The following is a 25,261-nucleotide window of genomic DNA, read 5'->3' on the forward strand; positions in this document are numbered from 1 at the left end:
AACCCAGTGCTCAGAAACCATTCTGTATCACTGTGATTGCAGGAACCCAATGCTCAGAAACTGTATTCTGTATCACTGTGATTGCAGGAACCCAATGCTCAGAAACTGTATTCTGTATCACTGTGATTGCAGGAACCCAATGCTCAGAAACTGTATTCTGTATCACTGTGATTGCAGGAACCCAATGCTCAGAAACCGTATTCTGTATCGCTGTGATTACAGGAACCCAGTGCTCAGAAACCATATTCTATATCGCTGTGATTACAGGAACCCAGTGCTCAGAAACCATATTCTTTATCGCTGTGATTGCAGGAACTCAATGCTCAGAAACTGTATTCTGTATCGCTGTGATTGCAGGAACCCAATGCTCAGAAACTGTATTCTGTATCGCTGTGATTACGGGAACCCAGTGCTCAGAAACCATATTCTGTATCGCTGTGATTACAGGAACCCAGTGCTCAGAAACCGTATTCTGTATCGCTGTGATTGCAGGAACCCAATGCTCAGAAACCGTATTCTGTATCGCTGTGATTGCAGGAACCCAATGCTCAGAAACTGTATTCTGTATCGCTGTGATTACGGGAACCCAGTGCTCAGAAACCATATTCTGTATCGCTGTGATTACAGGAACCCAGTGCTCAGAAACCGTATTCTGTATCGCTGTGATTGCAGGAACCCAATGCTCAGAAACCGTATTCTGTATCGCTGTGATTGCAGGAACCCAATGCTCAGAAACCGTATTCTGTATCGCTGTGATTACAGGAACCCAGTGCTCAGAAACCATATTCTGTATCGCTGTGATTAAAGGAACCCAGTGCTCAGAAACCATATTCTGTATCGCTGTGATTGCAGGAACTCAATGCTCAGAAACCATATTCTGTATCGCTGTGATTGCAGGAACTCAATGCTCAGAAACCGTATTCTGTATCGCTGTGATTGCAGGAACTCAATGCTCAGAAACTGTATTCTGTATCGCTGTGATTGCAGGAACACAATGCTCAGAAACTGTATTCTGTGTCGCTGTGATTGCAGGAACACAATGCTCAGAAACTGTATTCTGTGTCGCTGTGATTGCAGGAACCCAGTGCTCAGAAACCATATTCTGTATCGCTGGGATTGCAGGAACCCAATGCTCAGAAACCATATTCTGTATCGCTGTGATTGCAGGAACTCAATGCTCAGAAACCATATTCTGTATCGCTGTGATTGCAGGAACTCAATGCTCAGAAACCATATTCTGTATCGCTGTGATTACAGGAACCCAGTGCTCAGAAACCATATTCTGTATCGCTGTGATTGCAGGAACTCAATGCTCAGAAACCGTATTCTGTATCGCTGTGATTGCAGGAACCCAATGCTCAGAAACCATATTCTGTATCGCTGTGATTGCAGGAACTCAATGCTCAGAAACCGTATTCTGTATCGCTGTGATTGCAGGAACCCAATGCTCAGAAACCGTATTCTGTATCGCTGTGATTGCAGGAACCCAATGCTCAGAAACCGTATTCTGTATCGCTGTGATTACAGGAACCCAGTGCTCACAAACCATATTCTGTATCGCTGTGATTGCAGGAACTCAATGCTCAGAAACCATATTCTGTATCGCTGTGATTGCAGGAACCCAATGCTCAGAAACCGTATTCTGTATCGCTGTGATTGCAGGAACCCAATGCTCAGAAACCATATTCTGTATCGCTGTGATTGCAGGAACTCAATGCTCAGAAACCATATTCTGTATCGCTGTGATTGCAGGAACCCAGTGCTCAGAAACCATATTCTGTATCGCTGTGATTGCAGGAACCCAATGCTCAGAAACCGTATTCTGTATCGCTGTGAATACAGGAACCCAGTGCTCAGAAACCATATTCTGTATTGCTGTGATTGCAGGAACTCAATGCTCAGAAACCATATTCTGTATCACTGTGATTGCAGGAACCCAATGCTCAGAAACCGTATTCTGTATCGCTGTGATTGCAGGAACCCAATGCTCAGAAACCGTATTCTGTATCGCTGTGATTGCAGGAACCCAAACCTCAGAAACAGTATTCTGTATCGCTGTGATTGCAGGAAAACAATGCTCAGAAACCGTATTCTGTATCGCTGTGATTGCAGGAACACAATGCTCAGAAACCGTATTCTGTATCGCTGTGATTGCAGAAACTCAATGCTCAGAAACCGTATTCTGTATCACTCTGATTGCAGGAACCCAATGCTCAGAAACCATATTCTGTATCGCTGTGATTGCAGGAACTCAATGCTCAGAAACCGTATTCTGTATCGCTGTGATTGCAGGAACTCAATGCTCAGAAACCGTATTCTGTATCGCTGTGATTGCAGGAACTCAATGCTCAGAAACCGTATTCTGTATCACTGTGATTGCAGGAACCCAAACCTCAGAAACCGTATTCTGTATCACTGTGATTGCAGGAACCCAGTGCTCAGAAACCGTATTCTGTATCGCTGTGATTGCAGGAACCCAATGCTCAGAAACTGTATTCTGTATCGCTGTGATTGCAGGAACCCAATGCTCAGAAACCGTATTCTGTATCGCTGTGACTGCAGGAACCCAATGCTCAGAAACTGTATTCTGTATCGCTGTGATTGCAGGAACCCAGTGCTCAGAAACCGTATTCTGTATCACTGTGATGGCAGGAACCCAATGCTCAGAAACCGTATTCTGTATCGCTGTGATTGCAGGAACTCAATGCTCAGAAACTGTATTCTGTATCGCTGTGATTGCAGGAACCCAATGCTCAGAAACTGTATTCTGTATCGCTGTGATTGCAGGAACCCAATGCTCAGAAACTGTATTCTGTATCGCTGTGATTGCAGGAACCCAAACCTCAGAAACCGTATTCTCTATCACTGTGATTGCAGGAACCCAGTGCTCAGAAACCGTATTCTGTGTCGCTGTGATTGCAGGAACCCAGTGCTCAGAAACCGTATTCTGTATCGCTGTGATTGCAGGAACCCAATGCTCAGAAACTGTATTCTGTATCGCTGTGATTGCAGGAACTCAATGCTCAGAAACCGTATTCTGTATCACTGTGATTGCAGGAACTCAATGCTCAGAAACCGTATTCTGTATCACTGTGATTGCAGGAACCCAATGCTCAGAAACTGTATTCTGTATCGATGTGATTGCAGGAACCCAATGCTCAGAAACCGTATTCTGTATCGCTGTGATTGCAGGAACCCAATGCTCAGAAACCATATTCTGTATCGCTGTGATTGCAGGAACCCAGTGCTCAGAAACCGTATTCTGTATCACTGTGATTGCAGGAACCCAAACCTCAGAAACCGTATTCTGTATCGCTGTGATTGCAGGAACCCAATGCTCAGAAACCGTATTCTGTATCACTGTGATTGCAGGAACCCAATGCTCAGAAACTGTATTCTGTATCGCTGTGATTGCAGGAACCCAGTGCTCAGAAACTGTATTCTGTATCGCTGTGATTGCAGGAACCCAATGCTCAGAAACCGTATTCTGTATCACTGTGATTGCAGGAACCCAATGCTCAGAAAATAGGATTTTGGTACTTACCAGGTAAATCCTTTTCTTTGAATCCATAGGGGGCACTGGAGTACTCTTGGGATATGGACGGCTTCCACCGGAAGAAGGCACTGAATAAATTAATTTTTGAGACTACTCCTCCCCTCCATATCCTCGAGCACTTCAGTGTTTTTTACTGAGCCGAACAGGATCGATAGAGAGATTGACCAAAGGAGAATTACATATAATCTCACGGACAACAATAAAGTTGACACAAAACGTAACAGACAACTAAACAGTTGACACCATAACTGATTAACCCTTGTTAAATTTAAACCAGTCGTGAAAGTGTGTTACCATAAGAACCACTGAACTTCCTAAAACAGGTAAACTGCTCTGGGTGGGCGTCCAGTGCCCCCTATGGATTCAAAGAAAAGGATTTACCTGGTAAGTACCAAAATCCTATTTTCTTTATCATCCACTAGGGGTCACTGGAGTACTCTTGGGATGTACCAAAGTTTCCTCCGTGGTGGGAGAGCTGTTTGGCACTTGTAACACTAAACGGCCAAAGCTAGATGCTGATGCCGCGAAAGTATCAAACTTGTAAAAGCGCACAAACGTGTGCACTGAAGACCAAGTAGCCGCACGGCAAAGCTGTGTCGTAGAAGCCCCACGACTCGCTGCCCATGACGTTCCCACAGAACGTGTGGAATGAGCTGTTACTGAAGTAGGTGGCTGTAACCTAGCATAAAGGTAAGCCTGACGTATGGTCAGTTTGATCCATCTGGATAAGGTTTGCTTAGAGGCTGGCCAACCCCTCTTAGCCGCATCATAGAGAACAAACAACGTATCCGTTTTACGCACAGTAGACGTTCGGGATACATAGATGCGCAATGCGCGAACCACATCCAACGTTCCAGAATCTCCTGTTAACACAGGAACTACTATTGGTTGATTGATGTGAAAAGACGACACTACCTTTGGTAGAAAAGCGGGATTCGTCCGAAGTTCCGCTCTGTCATCATGAAAAACTAAATACGGTGACTTGCACGACAAGGCACCCAGATCTGAAACACGCCTAGCCGAAGCTAAGGCTAAAAGAAAAATCGTTTTCCAAGTGAGAAATTTAATATCCACTTGTCGTAAAGGTTCAAAGTAATCGGACTGTAAGAAATCTAAAACCAGATTCAAGTCCCATGGTGCTGTAGGTGGAATGAAAGGAGGCTGTATCCTCTTTACACCCTGTAAAAACGTATGTATTGACGGCAACGAGGCCAATTTCCTTTGAAAGAAAATTGACAACGCAGATACCTGCACCTTTAGTGTGGAAAGACGTAGTCCTCCATCTAACCCCATCTGTAAAAATAACAAAAGACGGGATAAATTATAAGATGATGTCGGAAATTTCCGAGCTTCACACCAACTTATATAAGTACGCCAGATTCTGTAATAATGAGCTGCCGTAACCGGCTTCCTAGCTCGTACCATGGTTGGTATAACAGACTCAGGAATGCCCTCTCTTCTTAAGATGGCCTTTTCAACAGCCACCCCGTCAAACGCAGCCGCGCTAAATCGGGGTAAAGGAACGGACCCTGTTGTAACAGGTCCGGACGTAGTGGGAGTGGCCACGGATCGTCTGCGAGTAACCCGAGGAGATCCGAGAACCAAGCCCTCCGAGGCCAATGAGGCGCTATTAGTATGACTGTGACGGACCCTCTCTTGATCCGTTTTAGCAACAGCGGGAGCAGCGGAAACGGTGGAAACAGATACACAAGGCTGTACGGCCACGTGGCTGTGAGAGCATCCACCGCCACTGCCCCTGGATCTCTTGTTCTGGACACATATCGTGACACCTGATGATTGTGGCGGGATGCCATCAGATCCACCTGAGGGTACCCCCACTTCTGGATCAACATCTGAAATACTTCTGGATTTAATGCCCACTCTCCTGGATGAAAATCCCGACGACTGAGAAAATCTGCCTCCCAGTTGTCCACTCCCGGAATGAACACTGCCGACAATATCACCTGGTGATATTCGGCCCATCTGAGGATCCGAGCTACTTCCCGCATTGCCATGCGGCTTCTCGTTCCTCCTTGTTTGTTTATGTATGCGACTGCCGTCGCATTGTCTGACTGCACCTGAACAGTCTGAAAACGAAACATGTACACTGCTTGTCTTAGAGCATTGTAAATCGCCCTGAGTTCCAGAACATTTATGGATAGCGATCTTTCGTGATTTGCCCAGAGGCCCTGGAGCCGATGACTCTGAACTACAGCTCCCCAACCTCTGAGACTTGCGTCTGTTGTCAGAATTATTCAATTCACGACGCCGAATCGTCTCCCTGCAGATAGATTGTGTATTTTTAACCACCAGAGAAGAGACACCCTGACTTGTGGCGACAATCTCACCCTGTGGTGCAACTGCAGATGTGATCCCGACCATTGCGCTAACACCTCCAGTTGAAACGGACGTGAGTGAAACCTTCCGAACTGAAGTGCTTCGAAAGCAGCCACCATTGTGCCTAAAAGGCGAATGCACAAATGTACTGAGACTGTGCGTGGCTTGAGCACTAATTGCACCAGATGACGAATGACCTGTGCTTTCTGTTGTGGCAGGTAAACCTTTTGTTTTACTGTATCGAGAATCATCCCTAGGAATTGAAGTCGCTGACACGGAATTAGATGTGATTTCTTTAAACTGACTATCCAACCGTGCTGAACTAGTACATTGTACGTTAGCAAAGCATGCTGGAGAAGCAATTGTTGAGACGGAGCCTTTATGAGTAGATCGTCCAAATACGGAACAATTACCCCTAGGGACCTGAGATGAGCTATCATCACGGACATTACCTTGGTGAATACCCGAGGCGCTGATGAGAGGCCAAACGGGAGAGCCTGAAACTGGTAATGGTCTCGCCTTATCGCAAACCTTAAGAAACTCTGGTGAGGTGGCCAAATCGGAATGTGTAAGTACGCATCCTTGAGATCCAGTGCAATCATGAATTCCTGCGGCTCTAACCCTGCAATTACTGACCTGAGAGATTCCATCTTGAATCTGTGGTAAGTGACGTAATGATTGAGACCTTTTAGGTTCAATATTGGCCTGACTGAGCCATCTGGTTTTGGTACCAGAAACAGACTGGAATAATAACCCTGCCCCTGTTCCTGCACGGGGACCGGAATTACAACTGCAGCATTCAGCAGAGACTGAATGGCAACCTGCAGAACTGCTTTCTTGTCGTCCGACACAGGCAGTCCTGTCGTGAAAAATCTTCCTGTCGGAAGATAATCGAACTCTATTTTGTAACCCTCTAATACTAACTTGCGGATCCACCCATCTGTGGACGTCTGCAGCCACGCCCCCTGAAAGCTCTGAAGGCGTGCTCCCACAATTGGAGATCCGAGATGGGCTGGGAGCCCGTCATGCCACTGGTTTGTTAGTGGTCTTAGTGTCTTGACGACGTGCATTGGATTGTCGAGCACTACGTCCCCGACCTCTTCTACCAGGCGTGACTGCTCCTGTGCCCTGCCCACGAAAGGGCTGAGTTCTAAAGGATTTGAACGCCGGACCAGAATATTTCCGTTTAGGTATAGTTGTAGGCGATGGAAGAAACACAGACTTTCCTCCAGTAGCCTCAGAAATCCATTTGTCCAATTCAGGACCGAAAAGCTTCTCGCCATCATAAGGCAATGCCTCTATACCTTTTTTAACCTCCGTCTCCGCCTGCCAAGAACGCAGCCAAAGTGCTCGTCGTACTATGACTAGCGATGAGGACAGGCGAGAAGTAAGCTGACAGACGTCAGTAGAAGCTGTACATAGATATTCAGCAGCTTCCCAGATTTGATCCGCGAGAAGTATAAGATGGTCATCTTGCAGAGCCGACTTGAGCTCTTTTATCCATACCATTAAAGCTTTAGTAACCCAAATGCCAACCAACCCAGGTCTCAGCAGCACTCCAGCTGCTGTATACATGGACCTTAGCATAGCCTCTATTTTACGATCTGCAGGGTCTTTAAGCGTAGTAGCAGTTGGTACTGGTATGGTTAACTTCCTTGTAAGTTTGGATACGGATGAATCCACCAATGGTGGGTTCTCCCAAGTAGCTGTCATGGACTCTGGAAACGGGTAACTCGATTTAAATCTACGAGGAATAGAAAACCGTTTATCCGGATTTTTCCGTGATTCCAGTAACATTTTATTAAGAGATTCCGAAATAGGGAAACACATCGGAGATCTCTGTCGTTTAGTAAAAACTACCTCATCATTCGTCAGGGGCTCCTCAGTTTCCGTAAACTCCAGCGACTGACGTACTGCTCTGATGAGATTGTCAATACCTGGGCTGTCAAAATCGTCACTATCTGACTGTTGCCCTATTTCGCCCTCCTCATACTCCTGTTCAGTGAGGTCTAGTATCCCAGAGACTGGAGAATTATTAGGAAAAGGAAATTTATCTTTTCCACTCAAGGTGGGCCTCTGACCAGATTGAGACTCTGGTAACTCAAATGGTCTCATTTTAAACTCAGATCTTGCCGCCTCTCTTTCTTCACGAGAGGCGGCCAGCTCTGATTGTAAACCAACTAATACATCTGCAAGTAAAGCCCATGGAGGGTCCAGAGATGGTGGTTTTACTTCTGAAATCGTATTTATGGCTGTATTAACAACACATGCTGTACATGTGGTGGATCCATCAGGCAACACACTCTTACAGACATGACATGAAAAATGTTTCTTAGATTTTGCTGGTGTCTTACTCATTATAAAAGACAGACAATACAAACTACACACAGACAGACTGCACGACTCAGTAATAACACCAAAGTTCCTGGTATATATCAGGCAAGTGCAGTGCCTGCCAGCAATAAGAAAACTGACCCCAAAATTCCCCTAGTACCACTCTTAGCCGAGATGTAATAAAGGAAACCTGGAACAGACAGGAGAACATTAACATATTAAGCATGCCAAATACTGCCAATGTCTCCCCCCCCCCCCACTCCCACGACCTCCGTGTACAGCACCGGGTCGGGGCCTGTGGAAGTCTGCATAGGGCCGTGTGAGCGGCCTGTACCTGTAGGCCCAGGCAGCGGGAACTCCTCGGCTGCTGCGGGCGGATAGCGGAAGCAGCGAGCGTGCTGCATAGAGCCCTGGAGCGGCCTATGCACACGCGCTCCCGCCCGCCACACACATTTTGCGGAGTGTCTGTGTAGCCAGGCAGCGCTGCTGCGGCGCCGGGGAGCAGCGGTCTGGTATTTAAGATGCTGGGAGCGGAGAGTGAGAGCGCGCCGCATGGAGCCGTGAAGCGGCCCATGCACACGCGCTCCGGGCAGCGGTGAGTACCCAATACAATCCCCAACAGTGGAGCGGCAGCAAGAGCTGACCGCCCCTAACATACCTGGACCGTGACCAAAGTCTATGACGGGGCTTCTCATCCAAGCTCCGTCCAGCTTTTTGCAGGCAGCCTGCAGGTGGAGTGAGGGAGCTCTTTACAGAGAGGTCCGACACTCACGGCTGTTCTCAGCCGCTTCCACTGTCCCTGACCCACGCCTGTTAGAAGGGGGGAAAGGACGTGGAAATCCTTGAAAAGAAGAAAAACTTAGGAACTAAAAAAAAAAATTCCAATACTTCGTGGACGAGCTCCACTATGCCTTCTAACTGTGTCGAGCACAGAAAAAACACTGAAGTGCTCGAGGATATGGAGGGGAGGAGTAGTCTCAAAAATTAATTTATTCAGTGCCTTCTTCCGGTGGAAGCCGTCCATATCCCAAGAGTACTCCAGTGACCCCTAGTGGATGATAAAGAAACCATATTCTGTATCGCTGTGATTGCAGGAACCCAATGCTCAGAAACCATATTCTGTATCGCTGTGATTGCAGGAACCCAATGCTCAGAAACCATATTCTGTATCGCTGTGATTGCAGGAACCCAATGCTCAGAAACCATATTCTGTATCGCTGTGATTGCAGGAACCCAGTGCTCAGAAACCATATTCTGTATCGCTGTGATTGCAGGAACCCAATGCTCAGAAACCGTATTCTGTGTCGCTGTGATTGCAGGAACCCAATGCTCAGAAACCGTATTCTGTGTCGCTGTGATTGCAGGAACCCAGTGCTCAGAAACCGTATTCTGTATCGCTGTGATTGCAGGAACCCAATGCTCAGAAACTGTATTCTGTATCGCTGTGATTGCAGGAACTCAATGCTCAGAAACCGTATTCTGTATCACTGAGATTGCAGGAACTCAATGCTCAGAAACCGTATTCTGTATCACTGTGATTGCAGGAACCCAATGCTCAGAAACTGTATTCTGTATCGATGTGATTGCAGGAACCCAATGCTCAGAAACCGTATTCTGTATCGCTGTGATTGCAGGAACCCAATGCTCAGAAACCGTATTCTGTATCGCTGTGATTGCAGGAACCCAATGCTCAGAAACCATATTCTGTATCGCTGTGATTGCAGGAACCCAGTGCTCAGAAACCGTATTCTGTATCACTGTGATTGCAGGAACCCAATGCTCAGAAACTGTATTCTGTATCGCTGTGATTGCAGGAACCCAGTGCTCAGAAACTGTATTCTGTATCGCTGTGATTGCAGGAACCCAGTGCTCAGAAACTGTATTCTGTATCGCTGTGATTGCAGGAACCCAATGCTAAGAAACTGTATTCTGTATCGCTGTGATTGCAGGAACCCAATGCTCAGAAAACATATTCTGTATCGCTGTGATTGCAGGAACTCAGTGCTCAGAAACTGTATTCTGTATCGCTTTGATTGCAGCAACACAATGCTCAGAAACTATATTCTGTATCGCTGTGATTGCAGGAACCCAATGCTCAGAAACCATATTCTGTATCGCTGTGATTGCAGGAACCCAATGCTCAGAAACTGTATTCTGTATCGCTGTGATTGCAGGAACACAATGCTCAGAAACCATATTCTGTATCGCTGTGATTACAGGAACCCAATGCTCAGAAATAGTATTCTGTATCGCTGTGATTGCAGGAACTCAATGCTCAGAAACCGTATTCTATATCACTGTGATTGCAGGAACCCAATGCTCAGAAACCGTATTCTGTATCACTGTGATTGCAGGAACCCAGTGCTCAGAAACTGTATTCTGTATCGCTGTGATTGCAGGAACCCAGTGCTCAGAAACTGTATTCTGTATCGCTGTGATTGCAGGAACCCAATTCTCAGAAATAGTATTCTGTATCGCTGTGATTGCAGGAACTCAGTGCTCAGAAACCGTATTCTGTATCGCTGTGATTGCAGGAACCCAGTGCTCAGAAACCGTATTCTGTATCGCTGTGATTACAGGAACCCAGTGCTCAGAAACTGTATTCTGTATCGCTGTGATTGCAGGAACCCAATTCTCAGAAATAGTATTCTGTATCGCTGTGATTGCAGGAACTCAGTGCTCAGAAACCGTATTCTGTATCGCTGTGATATGCAGCAATACTGAACACACCCACAAATCCACCAATGATAGCAGACCCCATAATTTGGATTCTAACATACCAGCTAAAATGAGAAAACTTTTTTCCTGAAACAACAATGTAATCAAGGGGAATTTGTAGTTCAACAAAATACAGTCCTTAAAGGGAGATGGACCACTAAGTGCCATGGTAGATGTGACTGTACACTGACATGTGTATGATACAGAACAGGACTAGAGGTGACAAGAAGGCTTCGTCTTGTGTGTTCCATGTTATTACAGCATTAAGTGTGACTCACCTCCTCTGACTCCAGCAGGAAGTCTGTGAACTGGCATCCTACCACCGTCAGCTGCTTGGCTTTACTGTACTCCAAATCCAAATTGGCATAGAGCTTGCTGCTGGGCTTGTAGAAATACAGTAGCCGCCGTACAAACCTTTAGCAGCGAGAGCAACGATAAATAAGTAGTAGAAATGGATTATTGGTCTAGAGGTTGCAAGGTACAGAAAATCTCTGTGCAGCGGTCACATTACACTACAGCGCAGCAATGCACCAAAATACATAGGAAAGGAAAAGCTGTTCTTTACCTGTGCAGCTGCTCGTCTTTACAGTTTCTCAAATTCACATTCGGCCACTGAAAAACAAACATTATTTAAAACTAAGATGTTTTACAGAGGTCATGCTGAATAAAACAAGGGCGCTCCCATGTCTGAGAAATATACGGTGATCAAAGGTCAATTAATTTATACATTGAATAAGGATTCTGCCACACATTCATGACAATATAACCCAAGGTGACACTGCTGCTTTGGTATCTATGGAGCAATCACTAGGCAGAGACATAATAAGCACGCAGTGGGAACTTTGTTAGGTCCAGTTTTCAATTATGGCGTAGATCCCCACTTTTACATCAGAACAGAGAGAATTCTTTGTGCTTAGGTTTCAGGGTCCTGGGAACATTTTTTGGAGAGTCTAACCCATGAAGACATGATAGAGGTATGCCCATGGTCAGGAAAAATACGCAGATAAGCTGTGGCATTTAAATGTTTCTCAATTGATATTAAGGAGCCTTATGTGTGCAAAAAATAAGATTTTACTTACCGATAAATCTATTTCTCGGAGTCCGTAGTGGATGCTGGGGTTCCTGAAAGGACCATGGGGAATAGCGGCTCCGCAGGAGACAGGGCACAAAAAGTAAAGCTTTTTCCGATCAGGTGGTGTGCACTGGCTCCTCCCCCTATGACCCTCCTCCAGACTCCAGTTAGGTACTGTGCCCGGACGAGCGTACACAATAAGGGAGGATTTTGAATCCCGGGTAAGACTCATACCAGCCACACCAATCACACCGTACAACTTGTGATCTAAACCCAGTTAACAGTATGATAACAGCGGAGCCTCTGAAAGATGGCTTCCTTCAACAATAACCCGAATTAGTTAACAATAACTATGTACAATTTATGCAGATAATCCGCACTTGGGATGGGCGCCCAGCATCCACTACGGACTCCGAGAAATAGATTTATCGGTAAGTAAAATCTTATTTTCTCTATCGTCCTAGTGGATGCTGGGGTTCCTGAAAGGACCATGGGGATTATACCAAAGCTCCCAAACGGGCGGGAGAGTGCGGATGACTCTGCAGCACCGAATGAGAGAACTCCAGGTCCTCCTTAGCCAGAGTATCAAATTTGTAAAATTTTACAAACGTGTTCTCCCCTGACCACGTAGCTGCTCGGCAAAGTTGTAATGCCGAGACCCCTCGGGCAGCCGCCCAAGATGAGCCCACCTTCCTTGTGGAGTGGGCCTTTACAGATTTAGGCTGTGGCAGGCCTGCCACAGAATGTGCAAGTTGGATTGTGCTACAGATCCAACGAGCAATCGTCTGCTTAGACGCCGGAGCACCCATCTTGTTGGGTGCATACAATATAAACAACGAGTCAGATTTTCTGACTCCAGCTGTCCTTGCAATATATATTTTTAATGCTCTGACAACGTCCAGTAACTTGGAGTCCTCCAAGTCACTTGTAGCCGCAGGCACTACAATAGGCTGGTTCAGATGAAATGCTGACACCACCTTAGGGAGAAAATGCGGACGAGTCCGCAGTTCTGCCCTGTCCGAATGGAAAATCAGATATGGGCTTTTGTAAGATAAAGCTGCCAATTCTGACACTCTCCTGGCAGAAGCCAGGGCTAGAAGCATGGTCACTTTCCATGTGAGATATTTCAAATCCACCTTTTTTAGTGGTTCAAACCAATGAGATTTTAGGAAATCCAAAACCACATTGAGATCCCACGGTGCCACTGGAGGCACCACAGGAGGCTGTATATGCAGCACTCCCTTAACAAAGGTCTGGACTTCAGGGACTGAAGCCAATTCTTTTTGAAAGAAAATCGACAGGGCCGAAATTTGAACCTTAATAGATCCCAATTTGAGACCCATTGACAATCCTGATTGCAGGAAATGTAGGAATCGACCCAGTTGAAATTCCTCCGTCGGAGCACTCCGATCTTCGCACCACGCAACATATTTTCGCCAAATTCGGTGATAATGTTGCACGGTTACTTCCTTCCTTGCTTTAATCAAAGTAGGAATGACTTCTTCCGGCATGCCTTTTTCCTTTAGGATCCGGCGTTCAACCGCCATGCCGTCAAACGCAGCCGCGGTAAGTCTTGAAACAGACAGGGACCCTGCTGAAGCAAGTCCCTCCTTAGAGGTAGAGGCCACGGATCTTCCGTGATCATCTCTTGAAGTTCCGGGTACCAAGTCCTTCTTGGCCAATCCGGAACCACTAGTATCGTTCTTACGCCTCTTTGCCGTATAATTCTCAATACTTTTGGTATGAGAGGCAGAGGAGGAAACACATACACCGACTGGTACACCCAAGGCGTTACCAGCGCGTCCACAGCTATTGCCTGCGGATCTCTTGACCTGGCGCAATACCTGTCCAGTTTTTTGTTGAGGCGAGACGCCATCATGTCCACCATTGGTCTTTCCCAACGGGTTACCAGCATGTGGAAGACTTCTGGATGAAGTCCCCACTCTCCCGGGTGAAGATCGTGTCTGCTGAGGAAGTCTGCTTCCCAGTTGTCCACTCCCGGGATGAACACTGCTGACAGTGCTATCACATGATTCTCTGCCCAGCGAAGAATCCTTGCAGCTTCTGCCATTGCACTCCTGCTTCTTGTGCCGCCCTGTCTGTTCACATGGGCGACTGCCGTGATGTTGTCCGACTGGATCAACACCGGTTTTCCCTGAAGCAGAGGTTCTGCCTGGCTTAGAGCATTGTATATTGCTCTTAGTTCCAGAATGTTTATGTGAAGAGACGTTTCCAGGCTCGTCCATACTCCCTGGAAGTTTCTTCCTTGTGTGACTGCTCCCCAGCCTCTCAGGCTGGCGTCCGTGGTCACCAGGATCCAATCCTGTATGCCGAATCTGCGGCCCTCCAATAGATGAGCACTCTGCAACCACCACAGAAGAGACACCCTTGTCCTTGGAGACAGGGTTATCCGCAGGTGCATCTGAAGATGCGACCCTGACCATTTGTTCAACAGATCCCTTTGGAAAATTCTCGCGTGGAATCTGCCGAATGGAATTGCTTCGTAAGAAGCCACCATTTTTCCCAGGACTCTTGTGCATTGATGTACAGACACCTTTCCTGGTTTTAGGAGGTTCCTGACAAGCTCGGATAACTCCTTGGCTTTTTCCTCCGGGAGAAAAACCTTTTTCTGAACCGTGTCCAGAATCATCCCTAGGAACAGCAGACGAGTTGTCGGCATTAACTGGGATTTTGGAATATTCAGAATCCACCCGTGCTGTTTTAGCACTTCTTGAGACAGTGCTAATCCCATCTCTAGCTGTTCTCTGGACCTCGCCCTTATTAGGAGATCGTCCAAGTATGGGATAATTAATACGCCTTTTCTTCGAAGAAGAATCATCATCTCGGCCATTACCTTTGTAAAGATCCGAGGTGCCGTGGACAATCCGAACGGCAGCGTCTGAAACTGATAGTGACAGTTTTGTACAACGAACCTGAGGTACCCCTGGTGTGAGGGGTAAATTGGAACGTGGAGATACGCATCCTTGATGTCCAAGGATACCATAAAGTCCCCCTCTTCCAGGTTCGCTATCACTGCTCTGAGTGACTCCATTTTGAACTTGAACTTCTTTATGTACAGGTTCAAGGACTTCAGATTTAGAATAGGCCTTACCGAGCCATCCGGCTTCGGTACCACAAAAAGAGTGGAATAATACCCCTTCCCTTGTTGCAGAAGAGGTACCTTGACTATCACCTGCTGAGAGTACAGCTTGTGAATGGCTTCCAAAACCGTCTCCCTTTCGGAGGGGGACGTTGGTAAAGCAGACTTCAGGAAACGGCGAGGTGGATCTGTCTCTAATTCCAACCTGTATCCCTGAGATATTATCTGCAGGATCCAGGGATCTACTTGCGAGTGAGCCCACTGCGCGCTGTAATTTTTGAGACGACCCCCCACCGTCCCCGAGTCCGCTTGAGAAGCCCCAGCGTCATGCTGAGGCTTTTGTAGAAGCCGGGGAGGGCTTCTGATCCTGGGAAGGAGCTGCGTGTTGCTGTCTCTTCCCTCGACCTTTGCCTCGTGGCAGATATGAATAGCCCTTTGCTCTCTTATTTTTAAAGGAACGAAAGGGCTGCGGTTGAAAAGTCGGTGCCTTTTTCTGTTGGGGAGTGACTTGAGGTAGAAAGGTGGATTTCCCGGCTGTAGCCGTGGCCACCAAATCTGATAGACCGACTCCAAATAACTCCTCCCCTTTATACGGCAAAACTTCCATATGCCGTTTTGAATCCGCATCGCCTGTCCACTGTCGCGTCCATAAAGCTCTTCTGGCCGAAATGGACATAGCACTTACCCGTGATGCCAGTGTGCATATATCCCTCTGTGCATCACGCATATAAAGAAATGCATCCTTTATTTGTTCTAACGACAGTAAAATATTGTCCCTGTCCAGGGTATCAATATTTTCAATCAGGGATTCTGACCAAACTACCCCCGCACTGCCCATCCAGGCAGTTGCTACAGCTGGTCGTAGTATAACACCTGCATGTGTGTATATACTTTTTTGGATATTTTCCATCCTCCTATCTGATGGATCTTTAAGTGCGGCCGTCTCAGGAGAGGGTAACGCCACTTGTTTAGATAAGCGTGTTAGCGCCTTGTCCACCCTAGGAGGTGTTTCCCAGCGCTCCCTAACCTCTGGCGGGAAAGGGTATAATGCCAATAATTTCTTTGAAATTATCAGCTTTTTATCAGGGGCAACCCACGCTTCATTACACACGTCATTTAGTTCTTCTGATTCAGGAAAAACTATAGGTAGTTTTTTCATACCCCACATAATACCCTGTTTAGTGGTACCTGTAGTATCAGCTAAATGTAACGCCTCCTTCATTGCCAAAATCATATAACGTGTGGCCCTACTGGAAAATACGGTTGATTCGTCACCGTCACCACTGGAGTCATCGCCTGTGTCTGGGTCTGTGTCGACCGACTGAGGCAAAGGGCGTTTCACAGCCCCTGACGGTGTTTGAGTCGCCTGGACAGGCACTAATTGATTGTCCGGCCGTCTCATGTCGTCAAACGACTGCTTTAGCGTGTTGACACTATCCCGTAGTTCCATAAATAAAGGCATCCATTCTGGTGTCGACTCCCTAGGGGGTGACATCCTCATATTTGGCAATTGCTCCGCCTCCACACCAATATCGTCCTCATACATGTCGACACACACGTACCGACACACAGCAGACACACAGGGAATGCTCCTAACGAAGACAGGACCCACTAGCCCTTTGGGGAGACAGAGGGAGAGTTTGCCAGCACACACCAAAAGCGCTATATATATATCAGGGATAGCCTTATAATAAGTGCTCCCTTATAGCTGCTTTGTTATATCAAAATATCGCCATAAATGTGCCCCCCCCTCTCTGTTTTACCCTGTTTCTGTAGTGCAGTGCAGGGGAGAGACTTGGGAGCCGTCCTGACCAGCGGAGCTGTGAGAGGAAATGGCGCCGTGTGCTGAGGAGATAGGCCCCGCCCCTTTTCCGGCGGGCTCGTCTCCCGCTATTTAGAAAAATTAGGCAGGGGTTAAATATCTCCATATAGCCTCTAGGGCTATATGTGAGGTATTTTTAGCCTTTATAGGTACTCATTTGCCTCCCAGGGCGCCCCCCTCCCAGCGCCCTGCACCCTCAGTGACTGCCGTGTGAAGTGTGCTGAGAGGAAAATGGCGCACAGCTGCAGTGCTGTGCGCTACCTTTAGAAGACTGCAGGAGTCTTCAGCCGCCGATTCTGGACCTCTTCTGATTTCAGCATCTGCAAGGGGGCCGGCGGCGTGGCTCCGGTGACCATCCAGGCTGTACCTGTGATCGTCCCTCTGGAGCTTGATGTCCAGTAGCCAAGAAACCAATCCATCCTGCACGCAGGTGAGTTGACTCCTTCTCCCCTCAGTCCCTCGCTGCAGTGATCCTGTTGCCAGCAGGAATCACTGTAAAATAAAAAACCTAGCTAAACTTTCTCTAAGCAGCTCTTTAGGAGAGCCACCTAGATTGCACCCTTCTCGGCCGGGCACAAAAATCTAACTGGAGTCTGGAGGAGGGTCATAGGGGGAGGAGCCAGTGCACACCACCTGATCGGAAAAAGCTTTACTTTTTGTGCCCCGTCTCCTGCGGAGCCGCTATTCCCCATGGTCCTTTCAGGAACCCCAGCATCCACTAGGACGATAGAGAAAAACCCGTATAACTCTTGTACGGCAGGGTATACGAGTAAAGCTGGCCATACACCTAAAGAATTATTTTCCCATCTGCCTGGTTGGAAAGAAAATCTGGTAATGGCAATTGACCATTTGCTCCCAAACACTGGAAAATAGACAAAAATAGTCATTTAGACAAATTGGTTAAAATACATTTGATTTAACCAATTTGTCTGAACGACCATTTTGTCAGTTTAATGACATTTAGGAGCAAATGGTCAATTGTCATTTGCTCTCATCCATTACCAGGTTTTCATCCCAACCAGTCAGATCTGACAATAAATCTTTAGGTGCATGGCCAGCTTTACCGTCAAGCTTGATCTAGTCTGGCCATTCTCCTCTTCTCTCTCTCATTAACAGTGGGCTTTTCCCCAAGACATTGCCAATAACGGAATGTTTTGCCACTAATCTCTGTAACCTCTATGAATTTTTGTTGTAAAAATCCCAAAATAAGTTTTTGAGATATCAAACCGCCTCATCTAGCACCAACAATCATTACGTGGTCAAAGCCACTTAGCTCACATTTCTGACGCATTCTGGTGTACGGCCTGAACCACAGCTGAACCTCCTGACCATGTCTACATGCTCTTATGCATGGAGTTGAGGTAATATGATTGGTTGATCAGATAATTGCATTAATGAGCAGGTGTATCTAGGACTGCAGAATTTGCTCGCATGCTTGGGGCCGCCCATCACAGGGCAAGGTCCCCCCCTCCCCCACATTTGCAACATGCACTAATTGCGATCGCAACGCAATTATGGGAACCTTCTGCCGGTGCCAGGAGGCCCGCCGCCATCTTTTTAATCAAAACTGCTGCACGTGACGTCACGCAGGTGCCCCGATAACGCCACCCCCCATTTCCATGCCGCCGCCCCCACAACGATCCGTCTTGGAAACGGAGCGTTGCCGCCCAAATCCCTGTCAATCAGGCAGAGATGTTCGCAAATACTGCAGAGCGCCCGCAGTGAATGAGGGCGCAGGACCAGCCCTGCATGCGCCCGCCGATTTGCGATCCAACCTGAATGAGGTCCCTAATGCTGTGGCCACTGAGTGTAAATGAATTTATAACTTTAGACCAGAGCTGCAATTAACTTTTAATTCATGAAAACAGGTTATAGAGACCTTAAGAATGGTCCCTATGAGATTCCAGTTCCACTCGAGGTTATTTTTGTGATTGAGGACCTGACTGTCCCGTAGGTTCATCACCAAAGCTTCTTCTGTATCCTATATGCAAACACAAACAACGTATTACAAAGATGAATATTCCTCTCTTATACTGAGCCATTAAATGCCACAAGTCACATAACTGCTACAACCACAGAACAATGAAATTCACTGAAACTAATGAGTATAATAACCAAATCATGAATACACGCAGCTCATACAATGGCTTAAAGTCTCTTACACAGTCTAAGATAGCGATTCCTTATTACACAGTTGTGTCTGTGAGCCCTGCATTATATGAGGCGGAATACAAGATGAGCCCCTACAGCAGGTGAGGGTAATAAGTGTCCCATCAGCTGTTGAGGGTATCTGTACACAGACTTGCCTTCAGTATGAATATGTCTTTCTGGATACGTAGGTGCTGATCCCTTTTCTGATGAGTAGTGATTGCCTTCTGCACAATGTGATCCAGATACAGGCTGTACGGTTTGGGGCCTCGTTTCTTCATTTCATGGAAGCGTTTCAAGCAGTTTAAAGCCGCACTAGCTCGTCTGCAAACATGACGGACAATATGTCTGCATTAGTGATGAGAAAATCCTCACGTATGTTCTACAACATGATCACCATGCAATCCCGACATTAGCCAACAACCTCCAGCTAAACACTGCTGCCAATAATACTTACAGTCTTTTCTCCTTGGGGATGTCAAATGACGCAGCCATGTTCATTAGCGTTGGTAAGCAGTGTAAGTGGTGGCTGTGTGAATGGGGAAGGATTGTGTTGGCCTATGGAAGAGTGAATGGAAAAAAACAGCACAAGAGCAAATATGAGATACATATAACGCTACATTCATATTACAACAATGAAACTTACACACCACCCTATCTTGCACAGAACTGTAAAAGCACCAGTGCCGGCTATAAGTCATCTTAACGCATTCCTTCCGCACACTGCTCAGAGTACCAGAGGATGGCTTACCGGGGTATGTCACAATATCCAGAACATTAGAGATTCCCTACACTACGGGGTCACCACACATACATGCTCTTACTGGAGAGACTGATAATGCTCACATACCATGTGTAGGAGTTCCCCAAGGATGATGGTGGCTCTGACCGATACATCGTCGTCGCTGCTTGTAATCACCTCCACCAGCCCCTGTGTAAAGTTGCACTAGTTGACACCACGTCTATAACATGCGTCACATGTACAGGTTGGATTTGTTTCAAGCTTACCTCCAGTAGACTGTTAGTAATGAAAGCAGATAGTACGAGGGCCAGATAATTGTCCATGAGATCAGGCCTGTAAAACAAATAATCAGAAATCAATCAATTCCTTACATTTCTATCCCATGTCTATCGACAAAGATAAGGGGTATCTCTGCTGAAATGCAGCCCAGGAACAGAGGTAAGTGAGGTAAGTACTACAGACACACGTACACCCTTGTGTGAGTAAACAAACACAGTGACACAGCCTAAAACTCCTTTAAACATCGGACAGATGTCACATAAAGTGACCTGGCAATTTCTGTCTGAATAAAATAGTGACCCGGCAATTTCTGTCCGAATAAAATAGTGACCCGGCAATTTCTGTCCGAATAAAATAGTGACCCGGCAATTTCTGTCCGAATAAAATAGTGACCCGGCAATTTCTGTCCGAATAAAATAGTGACCCGGCAATTTCTGTCCGAATAAAATAGTGACCCGGCAATTTCTGTCCGAATAAAATAGTGACCCGGCAATTTCTGTCCGAATAAAATAGTGACCCGGCAATTTCTGTCCGAATAAAATAGTGACCCGGCAATTTCTGTCCGAATAAAATAATCAACAATCCAATACTACTAACCTCCGAGAAGTATCTAATGGGGAACGAACTGAACTGTAGGACTACTTTATGTAGGAATAAAGCCAGAGGATAGTCTGCTACTAACTATAGGTTCTGAGTCATGTTAAAGCTCTGACTGATACGTAGCATTTTAATACAAACATTGCCATCATTAAATCTCAATGGAAACCGCATTAAAGACTTGGAGGATATTACCTATACAATAGATAATCTATTACCTGTTTTTAATACGCTACAGAAAAGTGTCGTTTCAACATCGGTCCTCTACCAAATATGTGCATCACATGCAATTCTCGCAAGCGGCAGCTTCATACAAGAGTAAAAAACCTTTTTAGATATAAGCTATGGATCGATCGTTATGAATGTATAGCAAAGCAAATAACGCGTCTCATGTGCCCCTATGGTTTACTTCTTTGTAGTAGGCTAACAGATCAATCAGTCAATATCTCAAATCTACAATCTAACCCGCACTGTCATTATTACTCTACTCTAAGCTTAAACTCTTATCCATCCTCCTGTAACCATTAGCAACCACACACGGCAAATTATCACAGTGCCAGCAGGCTTTCAGCTCTTCCCAGATCATACTAAATCCCCCACCCACCACATACCTGGAACGTGCCCGATGTGGAAGAATATCTTTAGCTTCGGCTGCTACAAATCCATCCGAAAGCCTCCAAGACTCTTGAAAGCGACTTGGGTCTTAAATTATGGACACAAACAAAACAACACAGGGACATAATAAGAATGTGTTTCTATAACAGTAATTTGTCTATATAATACAATCGAGAGAAAAAAATGTAACAATGCTTTTTCCAAATGTATTACGCAGGTACAATAATCTAGGGTAAATGAATTTATGTGAGAGGACAATTCCACCTTATAAATATCTTAGGAAGCAATCTTTCTCCCTCGCTGACACGAGTTACTGAATACTGTTTCACTGCGTTCCAGGCTACACATGTAGACTCTCCACTCCTTAGCAGATGCTTAAACGTCACTCATAAGTGAGGAGATCCCAAGGGAATGAGCATCATTATTTAAAATTAAGGGACTGAATTAATATTGTCATACACTAAAGTCACATAATTGATACCAGCACAAATTCCTTGATAAATTATATATTGTGATGAAAAGAAAGAATTATTACGTGCCAATCAGAAGGCTCGACAGATCCCTATTTTCCCTGTAGATGACGGTATTAGAGAATGTGTGAGCGTGCAAGTCAGGAGATGGGAGGTTAGTAACAAGGGGGAGGAATAACTGGGAAGTCTCATCAGTGTTGGATTGAGGGGGTGTCAGATGGCCTGTGGCTTTCACTATACAGAAGTAACCGGCAGCTGAAGGCCAGCTACTCTAACTGAGAGCGACCTGGCAAAACTGCCTGCCTGCTTCTCTGGCACAAACACAGAGCTGGCAGCCAAAGAGCACACTGACTGGTGCATGGTACTGCCCACTGGAGATCAGGAGTAAAGGGGGTACACACAGCGCGATGTGTGCTGAGTGGGGAGGGGCCACGTTCACTTCACCCAGAGGAGAAGTGAGCGATCTACTAGATCAGCGTTTCCCAACCACGGTCCTCAAGGCCACTAACAGTCCTGGTTTTAATGATATCCAGGCTTGAACACAGGTGACTTAATTAGTACCTCAGTTATTTTGATTTAACCATCTGTGCTGAAGCCTGGATATCACTAAAACCTGCACTGTTGGTGTGCCTTGAGGAACGCGGTAGGGAATGCCTGTACTAGGTTGTACTTGCATGCAGGCCGATTTAGAACCGGCGATAGCTATGTGTGACCCTATCGCTATGGGGGCATATACACGGAGAGATCCGTGCTTCATTTCTTAGCAATCTAGTCAGATTGCTTAGAAATTAAGCATACATCACTACGTGTGTACCGCCCTTCAGGGGTGCAACACCGCACACCTATATATAATAACCAGGCCAAGGCCGCCAGGTTTTGCAGACTGATATTAAAACCACAGACTATGGCAAGGTACTTAGTTGCCAGGTACCAGAAGCACTGATGCCACAAGATGAGATGGAGAACGATGTGAAATGAAGTTGTTAATTTATCCATTATCAAATGTAAACGTTAAAACCCCATATCCATGCTTGGCTTGTTACAAATGATTATATGGCATCAGAACGCAGAGAAGATGGACGCTCACTGCTGTACTTACCTACACTTAACAGGGCCTCAATAAAGTCCTTTGTTACAACAGGAAGAGGGAGGCGAAATATTTCATACAGTACCTCAAGAAGACCTCGCTGTACAACAAGAAATACAACACAATCAGTGCACACACTTACACATACTAATGTCTCTTCAATACGAGGGCAAATCACAATAAGCAAAGAAGAAATGTTTAAAAATGTGAATAAAACAAAAAATGAGCTAACTTGGCACAGAAACATTTTATTAATTTTTTGGCCCTTTAAATCAGAAGTGAAACTAAACCACGGACACTTGTGTAATGAAAAGTAAAAGTGACACTGGCTGACACTGAACTTCAACAACAAACATTCTGCTTGAACCTACCCGTATTTCCATGTTTGGTATACAAAGAACTCCTATCAGAGACTGGATGCCGGAGTTTCCAGGCTTGCACAGGCTGATGATACCTAGGAAGGAACACAGAACACATGCTAGTTGCAGGAGATATCTATGTGCCACTAACTAAGACATGCAGGACCGGCTAATAAGATGTAAAACGTTTGGCTAGATTCCAATAACAAGTTAAACTTGAAGACAAATAACAGTAAATGAAAGGAACTTAGAATCCAACATTCTACACGTGTAAGTGTGTACTTCAAAGTCTGTTGGCCCTGAGCATCAAAAAGATCATGTTACTGATAAGCAGCTAAAGTAAAGTTCATGTGTATGGGCCTCATAACTTAGAAAGAAAATGTACTACATATTAGTGACTTGTTACTGTAAGAAAGACTTAACAAATGGATGGCTGCTAATGACAGAATCATCGAGAGTTTGGGCCTGATTTACTATCCCACGGTGTATCATGCATTTTGGGACAAAAAACACACACATGCACCCTACACTCTAAATGGGGAAAATATAGGGGTAACTGTGGTGGAAAAAGATTTGGGGATGCTCATAGATAATAGGCTTAATAACAGCACCCAATGTCAAAATGCAGCAAAGAAGGCAAGTAAGGTGCTAGCGTGCATAAAACGAGGCATTGAGATAAGGGACGAGGATGTAATCATGCCGCTGTACAAATCATTGGTACGTCCGCACCTGGAATATTGTGTTCAATTTTTGGCACCATATTATAAAAAAGATATCGGGGAACTAGAAAGAGTTCAAAGGCGCGCTACTAAACTGATTAAAGGGTTAGAGACACTGGAGTACGAGGAAAGGCTTACTAGATAAAATAAGATTTTACGTACCGGTAAATCTATTTCTCGTAGTCCGTAGTGGATGCTGGGGACTCCGAAAGGACCATGGGGATAGAAGGGCTCCGCAGGAGACATGGGCACTTTAAGAAAGAATTTAGGTTCTGGTGTGCACTGGCTCCTCCCTCTATGCCCCTCCTCCAGACCTCAGTTAGAGAAACTGTGCCCAGAAGAGCTGACAGTACAAGGAAAGGATTTTGGTAATCCAAGGCAAGATTTATACCAGCCACACCAATCACACCGTATAACATGTGAAAACAACCAGTTAACAGCATGACAAACGACATAGCATCAGGTCAAACCCTGATGCAACCATAACATAACCCTTATTGAAGCAATAACTATATACAAGCATTGCAGAAGAAGTCCGCACTTGGGACGGGCGCCCAGCATCCACTACGGACTACGAGAAATAGATTTACCGGTAAGTAAAATCTTATTTTCTCTAACGTCCTAGTGGATGCTGGGGACTCCGTAAGGACCATGGGGATTATACCAAAGCTCCCAAACGGGCGGGAGAGTGCGGATGACTCTGCAGCACCGATTGAGCAAACAAGAGGTCCTCCTCAGCCAGGGTATCAAACTTGTAGAACTTTGCAAAAGTGTTTGAACCTGACCAAGTAGCCGCTCGGCAAAGTTGTAATGCAGAGACCCCTCGGGCAGCCGCCCAAGAAGAGCCCACCTTCCTAGTGGAATGGGCCTTAATCGATCTTGGTAACGGCAATCCAGCCGTTGAGTGAATCGTGTTACAGATCCAGCGAGCAATAGTTGGCTTTGAAGCAGGAGCACCAAGCTTGTTGGATGCATACAGGATAAACAAAGACTCTGTTTTTCTGACCCTAACCGTTCTGGCTACATAAACCTTCAAAGCCCTGACCACATCCAGCAACTCGGAATCCTCCAAGTCAGTAGTAGCCACAGGCACCACAATAGGTTGGTTTATATGAAAAGATGAAACCACTTTCGGCAGAAATTGTGGACGGGGCCGCAATTCTGCTCTATCCACATGGAAAACCAGATAGGGGCTTTTATGTGAAAAAGCCGCCAACTATGACACACGCCTAGCCGAAGCCAAGGCTAATAGCATGACCACCTTCCACGTGAGATATTTCAACTCCACCGTTTTAAGTGGTTCAAA

At 46.0% G+C, this 25,261-nt stretch overlaps 1 protein-coding gene across 1 annotated transcript in view; it reads right to left on the bottom strand.

Annotated features, from left to right (window-relative positions):
• Positions 1–25,261, bottom strand: part of RICTOR (RPTOR independent companion of MTOR complex 2) — a 291,482-nt gene that overhangs the window by 48,732 nt on the left and 217,489 nt on the right. The window contains exons 11-20 of the mRNA XM_063961244.1: positions 23,249–23,331; positions 22,890–22,977; positions 21,317–21,407; positions 20,096–20,162; positions 19,938–20,018; positions 19,545–19,645; positions 19,246–19,411; positions 18,819–18,920; positions 11,511–11,557; positions 11,224–11,359 (exon numbers count right to left, since the gene is read on the bottom strand). Coding sequence (XP_063817314.1) covers positions 11,224–11,359; positions 11,511–11,557; positions 18,819–18,920; positions 19,246–19,411; positions 19,545–19,645; positions 19,938–20,018; positions 20,096–20,162; positions 21,317–21,407; positions 22,890–22,977; positions 23,249–23,331 — 962 coding nt within the window. The remainder of the gene's footprint in view (positions 1–11,223; positions 11,360–11,510; positions 11,558–18,818; positions 18,921–19,245; positions 19,412–19,544; positions 19,646–19,937; positions 20,019–20,095; positions 20,163–21,316; positions 21,408–22,889; positions 22,978–23,248; positions 23,332–25,261) is intronic.

Source organism: Pseudophryne corroboree, chromosome 1, assembly GCF_028390025.1.
Source record: "Pseudophryne corroboree isolate aPseCor3 chromosome 1, aPseCor3.hap2, whole genome shotgun sequence".
Classification (NCBI taxonomy): Eukaryota; Metazoa; Chordata; class Amphibia; order Anura; family Myobatrachidae; genus Pseudophryne; species Pseudophryne corroboree.